This window comes from Ornithorhynchus anatinus, chromosome 20 (genome assembly GCF_004115215.2).
Source record: "Ornithorhynchus anatinus isolate Pmale09 chromosome 20, mOrnAna1.pri.v4, whole genome shotgun sequence".
Lineage (NCBI taxonomy): Eukaryota > Metazoa > Chordata > Mammalia > Monotremata > Ornithorhynchidae > Ornithorhynchus > Ornithorhynchus anatinus.
The window spans coordinates 8,103,545-8,118,480 of NC_041747.1; the positions used below are offsets into that span (position 1 = coordinate 8,103,545).

General features: G+C 45.1%; 1 protein-coding gene and 1 long non-coding RNA gene across 5 annotated transcripts in view; one reads left to right on the forward strand and one right to left on the reverse strand.

The window, feature by feature from the left end:
- The first annotated feature begins 1,008 nt into the window (after positions 1 to 1,008).
- Positions 1,009 to 5,088, forward strand: LOC120637984 (ran-binding protein 9-like). Its single transcript, XM_029047785.2, has 2 exons — positions 1,009 to 1,420; positions 5,002 to 5,088. Exons 1-2 carry the CDS (start codon positions 1,195 to 1,197, stop codon positions 5,028 to 5,030), a joined length of 255 nt encoding a protein of 84 aa, XP_028903618.1. The 5' UTR covers positions 1,009 to 1,194; the 3' UTR covers positions 5,031 to 5,088.
- LOC103170462 overlaps positions 3,209 to 14,936 on the reverse strand; it is a 44,688-nt gene continuing 32,960 nt past the window's right edge. For 2 of the 4 annotated variants that reach the window (XR_486187.3, XR_486186.4), the window contains one exon: positions 3,209 to 5,129. This is a non-coding gene — a long non-coding RNA (uncharacterized LOC103170462). Of the gene's footprint in view, positions 5,130 to 10,332; positions 10,443 to 14,240; positions 14,301 to 14,936 lie in introns of all 4 variants that reach the window. The other 2 variants (XR_003753833.2, XR_005661178.1) reach the window with 2 other exon arrangements.

Below are 14,936 nucleotides of genomic sequence, written 5' to 3' on the forward strand. Positions count from 1 at the left end.
CATGTTGATAATAATTTTAACAAGCTAATTTTACTTAGTTTCATTGTAAGGCCCTGCCTTGCGTTTGCAGTATTCCTTGTTTACACTGAATTCAGAGACACTGGCCATAGGCCAGAAAAGTGCTGAGTTTCATTTCAGGGATGGCGGAGGCTAAATAACTTTATGATCAAGCTTATATGGAAAGTCCGAAGATTTTATTTATAAGTCTATTTTCATTAACCCTTCGTGAGCCACCTCTTTTCGCCTCCATTTTCCTTTCAAATATCTTCCCTTAACAGGCATTCAGATCTTTTTGCAGAATCAAGAAGGAGGAAGTGGTAAACTGTCGTTGCACCTGCGGAGATGAGAAGGTCTTTTCAGGCGTCTTTTTATGCCCGTGCTGATGCTTTATGTGTGATCATCACCTCCTGTGAACGAGCAGGAGGGTGTCATCCTTATTCCGAGCGCCGCAGGTTCGTTTCGCCTTTTACCCTTTCGCCAACTGCTTAGAAGAAGCTGTTGTCTAAGCAGAAGCAGAGGCATTAGAAGAAATTCAGCCACGTAACCAACGAGAGAACGGGAGCCCAAAGAAAACGGGCGTCAAAGCACCTAGGCGTGACATACAGCTTTTGCGCAGATGGCATACGGGCATACACACAGCAACGTCGATCGTGTCCCAGGCAGGGACAGAGATACGCATCCACCCCCAGTCGCCCCATCGGGAAAGCCAGACCTGGCGAGGAGTTCTGGCACAAGGCGCGGGAGAGGGGGAAGTTTGGGTGAAGGAGTTGTGTGGGGTGAGGGTTGATAGACAGTGAGGATGGGAGGTGGGAAGAGTGGTTTCTCTTTGCTGCCGCTGCAGTGTATGGCAGGCGGCCCGGGAGTATTCTGGCAGGCTGGTTTTCCTTGGCAGGCACGTGATGGGGTTTGGCCGTGTCGCTCCCGGGGTTGCAGGCCGAGTGGGAGGAGGAGGAGGAGGAGGGAGAGAAAGGGGGGAGGTGGGGGGTGGCGTGTTGTGTACTTAGGTCGTGTGCTGGGGCTTTTCTCTCCCAAGAGCGGGGAGAAGGAGGAGGGGAGAGGGAGGAGGAGCCACTGCTCCGCCTTCTCCTTTTCGCAATGTTGACGCAATCTATAAATAGTGGAACAAAAGGACCAACTTCCTCGGAGCTTTGCTGAAACTGCACAAAAAAAAAAATCGGGCCGGGGGGTTCCCTCATGCCCGGTGATGGAGAGGGAAGAGCAGGTCGGGAGAAGGGCGGCGCGGCGGCGTTGCTGGCGACGGCCCCGCGGCAGGGGGACACCTGGATGATGATGATGCCGCCGCCGCCGCCGCCTCCTCCGCCGCCTCCCGGCTTTGTACGGAGCCGCTCGCCCGAGTCCGGCTCCGAGGGGCTCCCGGACTCGCGCCTGACACGGGGCTTTTCTCCTCCTCCGCTGACAGGTCAGTCCGTGCCGCCCACTCCGCTATTTTCTCCTTTCTGGAGGGGAAGGTGGGGGGGGACATAAAAGACCCACCGCCATCCACGGCGGGGGTGGGGGTGGGGGGGCGATCAGAGCGGGGAAGACGTCTGCTCCGGCAGCCGGCCGGCTCCGCGGGTCCGCAGCCCGGGCCGGGGCCGGGAAGGCATCCCCAGCAGGGGCGGGCGGAGCGGCGTGGGAGCCCGGTTTCGCCGGGACCGAAGCGGTTGGGGCGGCGCCGCGGGAGACGGGAAACGGAGCCGCTTCCATGGCCGGGGGAGCGGCGACACCGCCGCCACACGCCCCCGACCGCAGGGGGCGGGGGACCCTCTGCCTGCCTGCAGGGACCAGCCGCCGGAGCGGCGACGGTGGCTCCTCAGGAGGAGGCGGCGGAGGAGGGAGAGGGAGGAGGGAGGGGGCGGACCGGAGCCGCGATGTTGACAGCGGAGCCCGGCCGGGGCGGGGTTGGGCGGGAGCCGAGGGAGGTGGACAGAGGAGGTGGAGGAGGGAGGGCGCGAGCGCGCGCTCGAGGGAGGGGGAGAGCACGTGACGGGCAGACGCCCCCGCCACAGGCTGGCCGAAAAGGATGACGTCACTGCCCCTGACGACGAGAGGCGGTTCTTTCTTCCGCGCGCGCGCGCGCCCCCGGCCTCCCCCCTTCCCCGTCCGGTGAGGAGCCTGGTTCGGGGCTCCGCTTCGAGGCGCCCCCGCCACCTTCCTCGCGTCGTTTTCCCTCCCTCTATTTGAGGAAAGTGGGCCTTTTTCCTTTCTGGTGACTCAACGCAGCGGTGGCTCTTTATAGTGGGCTGCGTACTGAGCGGGGAGGGAAACGAGAACTTCACCCTAACCTGAGCGCTGCGACAGGTCCTTCCTTTCTGTGAAATAACGCCGTTGGGGCTTTAACTTCTTGCGGCGAGGGCTGCGTTGGCCGCCTGCCTTGCGGGGGTGCTGAGGAAGGCGTCGTCGAAGGCAACAATTCATTTTTATTTGCAGGATCTCGGAGGGCTTGAGAGGGGGGTTTTCAAGGGACACCCCCCCTCCCTTTCCTTCCAACCTAAATAAACCCTGAAAGTGCCACATCTGAACTCAGTGCGAGGCTAGGAGGAAAATAAAAGCAGCTTTTTGAGGGGATTCTAACAGTACTGCCAACAAGTACGGGTTGTTTATTGCCCGGTTTCACAGAGTTTGCGAGGGGCCGGCAGACAATGAAATCCAGATCTGGGGTCAGAGGCTAATTACTGAATTTGTAGAATTTTTTTTTTTTAAATGATACCATGTGGTGGTCGGGTAGACAGTCAAAATGCCAAACGACCGATACGGAGAATTCTTTAAAACTTCTGAAAAAAAACCCCAAAAACCTGTAACCCGTATAAAGCGCATAACCGAAAGAGTTGTTGCACTCGATAACACCGAAGTGCAGAATGGAGTTGGTATTTATGGGGCCCCCGCTATGTGCTTCATGCTGAATAGAACCCCTTATTTGCCTTTCCTTACATTAAAGTAAAATGGATACGTGTGTATACATATCACAAATATATTCCGGTGGTAATTTTACTAACCTCAGGTTTCTCAGTTTTTTTGGTAATTATTAAGGCCGGCTGGGGTGGGTGAGAGATTCCGCAATCAATACACTGTTTGGAAAGAACAAGTGTGAGGGGCAGGGAAGGAAAGGTGGCTTAGTAAATGGGAAGAGGCTTTTTCAGATATATGGGACAGTGAAATAGGATTCCTGCGTGGGAAAATAAGACCAAAAAAATACCAATTGCGGATCTGTTGTAAACTCTTTACATTTATTGATTTGGATAAAAATGATCAATTATCTCAAATCAGTGAATATCAAGCCACAGAATTCGTTCCACTCATAATAGGTATTTAAATGCTAATGCTGTATTGTGCCTGCCGATTAGAACTCCACAAGGGAAGCGCCGCTGGTCTTGAACATATAACCTTTCTCACTACCACTGGTAGCTGTCGGTGCTATTGCTCTTTTGCTGGCAGGACTTCTTTTATTCTAGTTGACGATAGGACTTACCTGTCAGGAACAATGATTGAACCTAGGAAAAGGAACTGATTACAGGGGTAGTGATTTGCTTAACACCATTCACACTCTCTTTCCTGGTAGTTAGGTTCCCGTCTCACAAAAATGCACTGAATAGTTGCGCAGACCTGCGGGACACTGTGGTGTGTACAATAGGGAGGCAGTGTGACCTAGGGAAGAGAGTATGTCTGGGAGTTAGGGGACTCGGGTTCAAGCTGCAGCTCTACCATTTAGCCAGCCGTGTGACCCTGGGCAAGTCACAACTTCTTTGGGCCTATTTTCTGTATCTGTGAAATGAGGATAAAATACCCCTTCTCCCCATTTAAGGCAGTGAACCCCAAATGGGAAAGGGCCTGTGTCAGATCTGATTGCCTTGTAACTCCCTCAGCGTTTAGCACTTTGCAGGGAACACATGGATGAATGGATGGCATTTAATAAATAACATCCTCATCATCATTATTATTATAAATGCATGTGGAAGACCCATTTACAGCTGAATTGCCCTCAACTTAGTGCCGAGATCCATTGGGCACTGGCTTTTGTAGCTGTGGAGCTCTCTACTACCCCATGTTTGCCATATCTCTCTTTCAGGATTTTTGCTGGGCCTGTCTTCCTGGTGAAAAGCCCTAAGTGGTTCTTCAGGCTAAACGCTTCACCATTTATGGCACAGCAACAGAACCCAGTCCCCTGCTTGCCAGGATGGTGGCTCTTGTCACTGAACCAAAAGCAATACAGCACTTGAAAAATACCATCAGTGCTGCTGCCATCAATGGTTTGTGTGTTTTTTTAAAAACCAACATTTGCAATATTGATCATTGCATATCCATACACAGGCAGAGAATTGTTCTGTCTCCCTCTCCTACCCCTTTTAAACAGGATTCTTTCTGTCACTGATCTATTTCCTCTAATGAGATCTGCAACTTCCTACCAGTTAAGCCCACCATTCCTGGACTTATCTGGTCAACTTCACTGTAACACCTCATAGGTCTGTCATGGCAGTCTGCGTCCTAAAAATTTGGCGATGGGACGTACCAAAAGCTTCTTAGGCTTGCTGCTTCACGCTGGTTATGCCTCATTATTCCCAGTCCCGCTTCTTCCTCCCAGACCTTTGCCCTCTTGGCTACGACTGCTGACCAGGCCAGGCCACTCATATCCCACTTGGGTGAGTTTGTTATTTCAAAGCCTCTGGTGGACAGGCAGGTGGCCCCAGGGTCTGGGGCTTGTTATGTATGCGTGGATGTTCCATAGAAGTGTTTTTTTCCCCTTCTCTGAACACCCAGGAAAGTCACTTAATGTGATGGCATTTACTATACACACAAGGTATTTTTGGAGACTGATCTTCAGCTGATCTTGCATTAGTGCAACAACAACTCACATAAGTAAATCCAAGGTCACAGGAGAGGAAGAAAAAAAGTTACTAATTCTGGTGTCTTTGCTTTGAAGGACTTTGAAGTGTGAGTTGTAGCTTTTTGTTTAGTCAGCGGTCTGGACTGACTCAATGGCATCTTTTTTCTCATTTTCCTTAGCTGTCAAATTTTGGCAGTTTCCTCTATGAGAGTATGCACGGGGCAGATGCATCTTTGGAATGGGTGTTCTCCCTGGAAATATCCAGACCTGCACAGTATGAAGAAAGCCTCTTACACCAAGAAAATGCCTGTGGAGATAAAGGAAATGGCTTTGTAGTCAAGTTCCATTCACTCACCTCCAAGCCCTCCTTGGAAATTGGGATACCAGCAGTCGGCCTGATCCAGAGAGAGTGTTTGGGATTCCATCCCCATCCCTTTTCCCTCACTCCTTGCTGCACTCCTTGAGGCCTCCAGGGCAATACCCAGAAAAACGTGCAGGCTGGCAGCAGGATTCCGACTGGATGAGCTCCTAAGCCAATCAGGAGGTGTGCACGAACATACATATCTTCGGCCACAAAATCCTTGTCTATGTGGCCCAAACAAGCCAGCTTTCAGCTGACTCAAACTGTGACAAAAACTACCAATGTAAAGTACCCATTTGTTGCTTTGAAAACAAAACCGCAAGTGTTTGCTCCATGAAACACACAGCTCTGGGAATTTTTTTGGGGGGGGGGGGTAAAAGAACCTTTGTTTAGTTCATGCAGATTCAGTTAATATGAAAGAGTGTTTAAAGCTATTTTTAAGGATGTGATTTTATACAGTGTGCACACCCTTTAGCTATTGTTTTGATTTTTTTCTGAGACTTTCAACCTAAAATGTTCAAGTGCACTACATAATTTTGATGTTGTATCAAAGATTTTGTTAACATATCCAGTTGAATACGTAATCTTATTTTAAGAAGCAAGTTATTTGAAGAAATCAAATGTACACTCTGCAAGTGTTTAGAAAGTGTTCAGAAAATCCAAGTGGACATAGCAGATCCTCTCTAAGCCCATAACTCTGAATCTCTTCAAAGCAGTAGTGTCACCCCAGTTCTTAGTGAAGTTTTAAAATGAAAAATGCTAAATTGAGGCCACATACTTTGAGGAAAATAGAATGGCTATCATCTCACTATTGAAGATTTGGATGGATTACCTAAGAAATGAACACCCCTCAAAATTTGAGGTGCCGCACTCTTTTCCTTGTGTTTACTTCATTTATTCAATGTTGTAATTTAAACAGAATGTTTGAGGTAATGAAATAGATCAGCAATATTTTGCTTTGATTTTTACTTTGTGCAGTTCTAGTATTTAATGCGATAAAAATGCCATTTTGACTCCTCCTGTTTAACCTAGAAATACAGTTTTCTCCAAACAAGCTAATTTAATTTTTGTGGCCGGTAGAGGGGCTTCAAGAGCTGTTACACCAAAGGATTAAGGGCATTGCCCTTGTCTAAGCTCATTCAAGGTCAATTTATTTTCTTAGAATCCAGTCTATTTTGAAATTTTCCAGTCTTCACCCTACTCTGCTGTTGTGGCAGAGAAAACGAATGTGATGATGCTTTGGAAAAGTATGAATAAAGTCTTAAGAGTTGAATTCTATGTTAATTCTATGTTCTATGAATTCTATGTTAATGAACATTTTAAACGTAGTACAAAAAGGCAGTTCAACCCTATGTTGACTATCACTCCATGACCAAAATCATATTAAAGAAGGGTTGAAAAGACAAAGTATTAACTGTTCCCCTAGGAAAAAGTACATTGCTTGCATTTGCAGATATATTTGAACAACATGCAAGCAGAGAGTTCTCCAATACAAATAGACTTTACAATTCCAGTGAAGTTCCTCATAGAAAGATACATAAGAAATTCATAAAAGAACTTGTTTCACATTAATAGGTGAAATGGGGTTTAATATAAAATGAAGCACTTTAGTGAACACATGGCACTTTGGGAAGTCTAGTGGATAAAGCACAGACTTGGGAGCCAGAGAATCTGGATTCTAACTCCGGGGCCACTAATTGCCTGGTATGTGACCTTAGGCAAGTCACAACTTCTCTGTGCCTCAGTTTCCTCAACAGCAAAATAGGGATTCGATACCTTTTCCCCCTCCTACTTAGACAGACTGAGCCCCTCGTGGTGCAGGGACTCAATGTGGCCTAATTAACTTGTATCTACCCCAGGGCTTAGAAGAGTGCTTGACACATAGTATGGGATTAACAAATACCATAGAAAGAAGAGCTGGGTGCTCAATAAATACCTTTACTACTACCACTACTAGTGACTACTAGGGAACTTTAAGAAATGTATTCCTAGATACTAACTTCCAGCTATGTAAACAATATTATTCAATTAATAAAAAGTCTACACTCCAACTGTTTACTTAAAAATGAAAAAGCAAATCTGTTTCCAGATTACTGTAATATTAATGGCCTTTATCTTTCTGAATCTAATATTCCATTTGCAGAGAAATTGTCCCATGTCAACTTGCCTTGAAAAAAACCTCAACCCAAGGAAAGTGGTCCACATATAATTCTAGTCCTGCTTTTGTGCAGAAATGTTACTTTTCACAAGGGACACTTGCTATAACCATTCAATCAATGGTATTGAGCACTTACTGCATAAAGAACACTTGTACCAAATGCTCAGGAGAATAATAATTTCAGTATTTGTTTCAGTATTTGTTAAGCACTGTGTGCCAAGCACGGTACCAAGCACTGGGACAGATATAAAATAATCCCTGTCCCACTTGGGGCTCACAGTCTAGAGACTGAATTCCTATTTTACAGATGAAGAAACTGAGACACAGGGGAGTTAAGTGACTTACTCGAGGTGACAGCAGACAAGTAGCAGAGCCAGGATTAGAATTTGAAGCAGCGTGGCTCAGTGGAAAGAGCCTGGGCTTCAGAGTCAGAGGTCATGGGTTCGACTCCTGGCTCTGCCACTTGTCAGCTGTGTGACTGTGGGCAAGTCACTTAACTTCTCTGTGCCTCAGTTACCTCATCTGTAAAATGGGGATTAACTGTGAGCCTCACGTGGGACGACCTGATTACCCTGTATCTCCCCCAGCGCTTAGAACAGTGCTCTGTACATAGTAAGCGCTTAACAAATACCAACATTATTAATTTGGGTCCTCTGACTCCCAGCTCATGTTCTTTCCATTAGGCCACACTGCTTCTCCCAAGCGCAGTGCTCTGCACAGAATAAATGCTCAATAAATGCCACGGATAGATCGATTCTCTCTCTCTTCCTGCTTTACTCTTGCTGTCAGTTGTCTGTCCCATCCAGGTCACACTAACAGCAGGCTACAATCCTCTGTAGGCTGCAAATGTGACATGCCTTTACAGTCATTTCTCCTCTAATGCTTGTTTTCACTAAGCATTTTGGATAAAAAGCAAATGTCAACTCAGGGAACATTCTTCTGACAACGCGTTACCTGTTAGAATTCAGTGTGATTTCAGAAGAAACTGCATGACATGACATAAGTCAAGGCCAGAGTACTATAATGCAAGTTTTCCTCTTCCAGAACGTAACCCCCAGGGTTTTAGAACTGACTGAAATAGAGAAATGGATATACCTGGAGGCCTGCCAGTTTGGTAGTAATTCATTGAGTGACCAGCATGAGATAAATAGCATATTATTGGCATTTAATGAAGAAAAATAAACATGTTCACATGAAATGAATGAATAATTCAGGCCAACATGTATTTTGGGGGTCTAAATTACCCTAATAATTTGTGGGTGAGGACACAGCCACTGTCCTACGTGCCTGATTTAGAATAATCAGAAGAGTTAAGGTGTCTCAGCACGGGTTAGAAAGGGCAGTGATGTTTAGGCAATGTTTGTTATAACAAGGATTTACTGAGTGCTCTGTACAGAGTAAGGACTCAATAAATGCTATTAATTGATGATTTATTGGGTGGGACTGTGAGGAAAATGAAAGAGAGGGACTCCTGCATGGAAGGGGATACATGCAAGCACAGAGGACAGCCCAAACAGTTTAAGGACAGAGTCATGCAGAATCTCAAACAATGTGCTCTGCCAGCAGGCTGAAGAGGAAGAGAACTGAAACAAACAGAAAAATCTGGCATGCATAGATCAGGAGAGGAGTTCGCTCTGGGCAGCAGAGGCTTGAGGAAGATCAGGAACTTAATAGAAAATAACAATTACTGAAGGTAGCAGACAAATCTAGGCCAAAGGGTTATATTTACAGGGTGAAGAAACCTTCAACCAAATCAGTAATGTCATCGGCTAATATGAAGCCCACCTAAATAGAGAGGCAGAAGGTGGTAGAAGCTTGCAAGTTATAGGTTCAAGTCAAACAAAAGAGACTTTTTTTCCACAGTGTGTGGCTAAAAAGGGATGCATTACCACAGAGAGTTGTGCAGGCAAAACAAAATAGTTTCAAGAGGGTTTTGAATATGGTCATTGTGAGATGTCTTGAATAGGTTACAAGAAGGAAAAGTTAAGAGAGAGAAGTTTCATATGATGTTGAATGGATAACAAAGAGGGTAGTCTTCTGTTCCTTTATGTTCTTACGACAAGGAGGGGTATGGAGGGTGGTGAAAGTGATGAAGGATAGGCCAATAGCTTCCTAAAAATCTCTATGCAAGCCTGCTGAAGGGCATTAGTAATTACAGAGAAACACTGATGGTATTTATTGAGGTTTATTGGGGGAAGAGCACTGTAATGTACATTCCAAGCGCTCAGTACAGTGTTCTGCACACAGTAAGTGCTCAAAAAATACGATTGAATAAATGAATAAATACTAAGCATTTGGGAAAGTACATCACATGAGTTGGTAGCTATGAGCTTACAATCTGGTGGGGGAGGGAGGAAAGACACACCTTAATATACATTTCAGAGAGGAGAAGGAGCAGAGTAGAGGGATATGTAAATAAATGTTGTAGGGCTGGGGTTGGGATGAATATCAGTGCTCTAGGGGTACTAACCCAAGTCCGCAGGTAATACAGAAGGAAGGGTGAATATGTTGGGTAACCGAAGTAAGTCAGGGAAGGTGTCTTGGAGGAGATATGGGTTTTAGGATAGCTCTGAAGATGGGGAGAGTGATAGTCTGTCAGCTGTGAAGGGTAGGGAGTTCCAAACCAGAGGGAGGACATTAGCAAGGTCTCTGAAACCTGGCCCTGAGGGGTTTGCCTAGTAGCCACTGGCTTCTGAGGCAGGTACCTGCCTAAGCAGCAATTAAAAAAAAAATAATTGACCTTTGTCCTCATACTCCAAGACAGGTGTGAGCAGGAGAATGGCAGGGAACATCAAAGCAGGGCAAATGCATTCAATGGTTGTTTCAGGGGGCAGAGTAACATCACTTGGCAATCACTTCTACCCCTGGGCAGATTTGGAAGGACTTTTCCCAGCCACTGTCTGACTGCAACGCCATTCTGACAGCCACCAAAACAAGTTGCTTCCAGCACCCATCTCCGTGAGCCATCCCTCAGCAGGCTGCAAGCCTCACCTGGTGCTGTGATTATTTAATCTCTTTATCTGTCCAGCCCAAGGCTACAAGTGACTTATTCCTTGCTGGGAGATGGCTGTTCTGGAAGAAGACTGTTCTGCAAATGGTACCTGTGGATAGTGAGGGTATGAGGTTGAATAATAATAATTATAATAATCTCTAAACTATAAACTCATTATGGGCAGACAACAGGTCTACTAATTCTGTTGTACTGTACTCTCCCACACACTTAGTACAGTGCCTGGCACACAGTAAGTGTTTAACAAATATATATCAATCATTTTTCTTGTGCAAAGCACATAGTAAGTGTTCAATAAAAATGACTGATAGACTGTGAGCCCCTTGTTGGGCAGGGATTGTCTCTGTTGCCGAATTGTACATTCCAAGCGCTTAGTACAGTGCTCGGCATAAAGAAAGCGCTCAATAAATATGATTGAATGAATGAATGCTGCTTTTCCCTTGAGAAACTTAAAAACCTAAAATTAAGATAAAAAGGCCACAGTCCACACCACTCATTTCAGGAAGGCAGGGTCAGCAGAATCACATTTCCCCAGGAGATGTCTGTTTCGGGTCAGATCAGTGGAAGAGCACATAGAAGAGAGAAGTAGTTTAGCCTGCTTTCTGCCCTTCCCTAGCCCGGTTCTGATTTGAAATAATGTTGGTATTTGTTAAGCGCTTACTATGTGCAGAGCACTGTTCTAAGTGCTGGGGTAGATACAGGGTAATCAGGTTGTCCCACGTGAGGCTCACAGTTAATCCCCATTTTACAGATGAGGTAACTGAGGCACAGAGAAGTTAAATGACTTGCCCACAGTCATACAGCTGACAAGTGGCAGAGCCGGGAGTCGAACTCATGACCTCTAACTCCGAAGCTCAGACTCTTTCCACTGAGCCACGCTGCTTCCCTAGTGTTAAGTGCTTTCTCTACTGGCATATGAAATACTGTCATTTGCAAAGGGTTCAACTGTAGAAGTGCTGGTTGTAGACAGAGTGGAAAAGAAAGGCTAAATTACAATACTTGTTGTCCATCCAATCAGATTGTGAGCCCTGTGTGAGATAGGGACCGTGTCTGATCTGATTATCTTGTATCTACCTCAGTGCTTAGTACAGCACTTGACACAAACTGTTTAACAAATCCCATTATTATACTACTACTGCTGCTGCGGCTAATGATGAGGTGGAGGCACTACAAGGGATCCACACTTCCCCTAAATTTTCCTTCCTGAGCTAAGGCAGTAGGAGAACTTGGAGGTCAAAGAAAAGAAGCAAATATTACACAAACTAACTTGCTTCTGCTTGCTGCCAATCCTGGATCTGCAAAATGATCTTAGCCTGCTGGATAAGATCATTATCCTGTACCAAATTTGAATACAGCTGCTGTTCTAAAGAATGAGGCATATTTATTCAATTTCCATAACTATGGAAATATGTTGAGGGACAAAAGGCTGGGAGAAGCCTCCGGAGGTCACTTCGTCCCAGTAATCTAAAAAGGGTCTCCTGCATCCAGTGGCCTCAGAGCAGCAGGCAAACTCCCTCGCTGTTCTCTCTCAACCTCCATGACTAATTGTCAGATCTGGGAAGGGGCTGGAAGTTCTGTTACATGCTCCAGTCTGCCTCCTTCTCTTCACTACTTCGTGGCCACATCCTGACCCTCATGCCATTGCAGAGGCAAGAGCAGGGTTTATTGTGTTTTGTTTTGTTTTGAGTTGGCCTGTCTGATAGATATTGGACAGAGGAACATATAAATAAATGTATATATATATATATATTTAAATGAGTGACACACTCAACTTCTTTAAGTTCTAGGATTCCAAGAAATTTACATCTACACTGACCATGTCGTATTACCAATATATATATATATATATATATCAAGGTCTGGATGCCAGAATGAAAGAATATCCTGAACAGCAATGCATCCAAGCAAGATGTGCTTAAAAATAGAAAACACTGGTTGAGCTGAGGCTTCTTGACCTGTAATATAAATCCTGATTTAAATAAAATCCACCATGTATGGATTTTATTTATTGCCACTAGTATGACTATAAATTTCTTGGACTACCAAGAAATTTACAGCCATACTGAATCATGGCCACAAGAGGGAATCTCAGGAAAGAAAGCCATGACCTAGGGAAGATTTTACAGTTGCCAAGGCCAATTTTTCGCTAGAAAGTTGCAAGTAGGTGAAAACCCTTGCAAAATGTCAGGCCCAATCCATGAGTGGGACAGAAGCTGCCACTATGGAGAATATGCTCCGTTTTTTGAGGATTATGTAAGTAGATAGCTCACTCTGGAAGCCCAAATCACCATGGAGGGAACCCGCTGAATTAGAAAATGAGAAGCTAGGGGAATCATTAGGTCACAGGGAAGGTCTTCAAGGGTGAAGGGAGGACTGTCTTGCTTTTAGGACCTAGGTAGTAACTGCCTTGTCCACAATTTGTTTAGACATCACCTCAGAATACTTTACTGAACAACTAATTGGTTTAAAGCAATTAATTTTTTTCTAAGCCTAGAGATCAATCAATCAATGGTATTTATGGAGCACTTACTATGTGCAGAGCACTGTGCTAAGTGCTTGGGAGAGTACAATTCAACAGAATGAGCAGACATGTTTGCTTCTCATAACAAGCTTACAGTCTAGAGATTGTTGATGTTCTAATATTTAAAAATAAAACCCCCATCTTTTAACCTGCATATAAGAAATTTTGAAATTTTGAAGAAGAATGTAGTCAACAAGCTATTTTAATGCCACTGGCTCATGTCAGAGCCCATTTTTCCTTGGACTGGCACAGTGGGTCATATCCATGATTTCATGAGGTCACCTGACAACATTATAATATTGGTTAAAATGAATTTTCCACCTTCATCTAGGGGGAGACTTTCAGGAATATAAAATGAACAAACACCAACGACATCCTTGGTAAGGGAAAATGTGAAGTGTGGTTTATATTGGCTACTGATCTAGCGATTTCTTCATTAGACTAAAACTAATGATTGTAACCTCAGCCAGCATTACTCTTAAAAATTTTCCTAATGCCTCTCAACTCAGGGGAGAATCACACCAGGGTGTTTTGAATTTTAGCATTTTTTTGCACAGTGTTTAAGCCTGTTATCTTTGAGAAGTTAAGACGTGCTCTGAGCATGTGCAGGGTCTCACAACCATTCTAGGCCTGGAGATGAGGCAGACATAGAGAGCTGCCCTTGTTCCACAGATATAAGCAGGTGCTCCATTTTCAAGTCGGAGCATCCTGGAAAAGGGGCATAAACCAGGCTTTCAAAAGTGGGAGTGGTTAAGGATGAAAAGGATGGAGCCCCACCCAAGAAGAAAGGCAAGAACAAGGTGTTTCCTGTGTGTGGGCCTGTTTGAAGGGGTCACTTCTGGAGGCTCCTCAGAGCTTCCACCTGCCTCCTGAGGCCCTGGCTTCTATAAATGAGTGTGAATCCAAAAAAGGGAGTGCCCACAGGATGCCGCTCAAAGACAGAAGGAACAGAGAAGGGGTGACTAATAGGGTCATTTGGAAGACAAATGACGGGCACACAGAGATCAGTACTAAATCCTGTCCCCAAAGTGTGATTTAAACAGATCCTGATGATTTGGCCCTCTCTCCCTCCTTTCCTGCAGGAACATTGCCTGCCTCCCCTCCCCCAGCTCCAGCAAGCCAGGAGCCTGTTCTGAGAATAGAGTCTATGGGCTGGAGAGATGAGTCTAGAGACCCTCCCCACAACCCCCACATATTTTCTGAACAGTCAGAACACTTTCTGATCCAGTCCAATGTTCACAGCCGAGCCTGGCATGGAACCGAGGACAGCGAACCTGAGTCACTGACCGACCAGGGCAGGCCCCTGGATGTTCATTGAACTCAGCTACAAAACCTCCAAAATAACTACTACCTGGAGAGAAAGTATACCTTCCAAACTTGATCTTTTTTTGGTTCGACGGCATATCTCAGAATGCTTTACTGAACAGTCTAGAGGGGGAGACAGACATTAATATGAAAGAACAGAAAATCATTAGCAGTATGGTCTAGTTAAAAGAGCATGGGCCTAGGAGTCAGAGGACCTGGGTTCTAATTCCAATTCACTATTTGCCTGCTGTGTGACCTTAAATCACTTAGCTCCTCAATGCCTCAATTTTCTCATTTGTAAAATGGGGATTCAATAGCTGTTACCTCCCACTTAGACGGTGAGCCTTGTGTGGGACAGGGGCTGTGTGCCTGACCTGATTTTCTTGTATCTACCCCAGCTCCAAGTACAGCACCTGGCACAGAGTAAACATTTAACAATAACCAAAATTATTATTAGTCCCATTATTCCTCAAGTTTTCTTAGTCAACTACAGTCAGTATCCAATTATTTATTCACTTTAGATAATAGGATTAGTGCATAAAGAAAAATAGGATAAATTGTCCAAAGTCAAGATAACTCTTAATGGTAATGTTCATAAATTTACTACAGAGCTCCTGGGAGCTAATTTTTTTCTTTTGAAACTGGAAACCCATAGTGCAACTGTGAGGTCTAGGTGGTGAGTGAACTCCCTTTTTATCTCAGGAGATCCTGGCTCAGATTACAGGGGTAAAGAAATTTAGTGATGCCATCTGAGTTCCA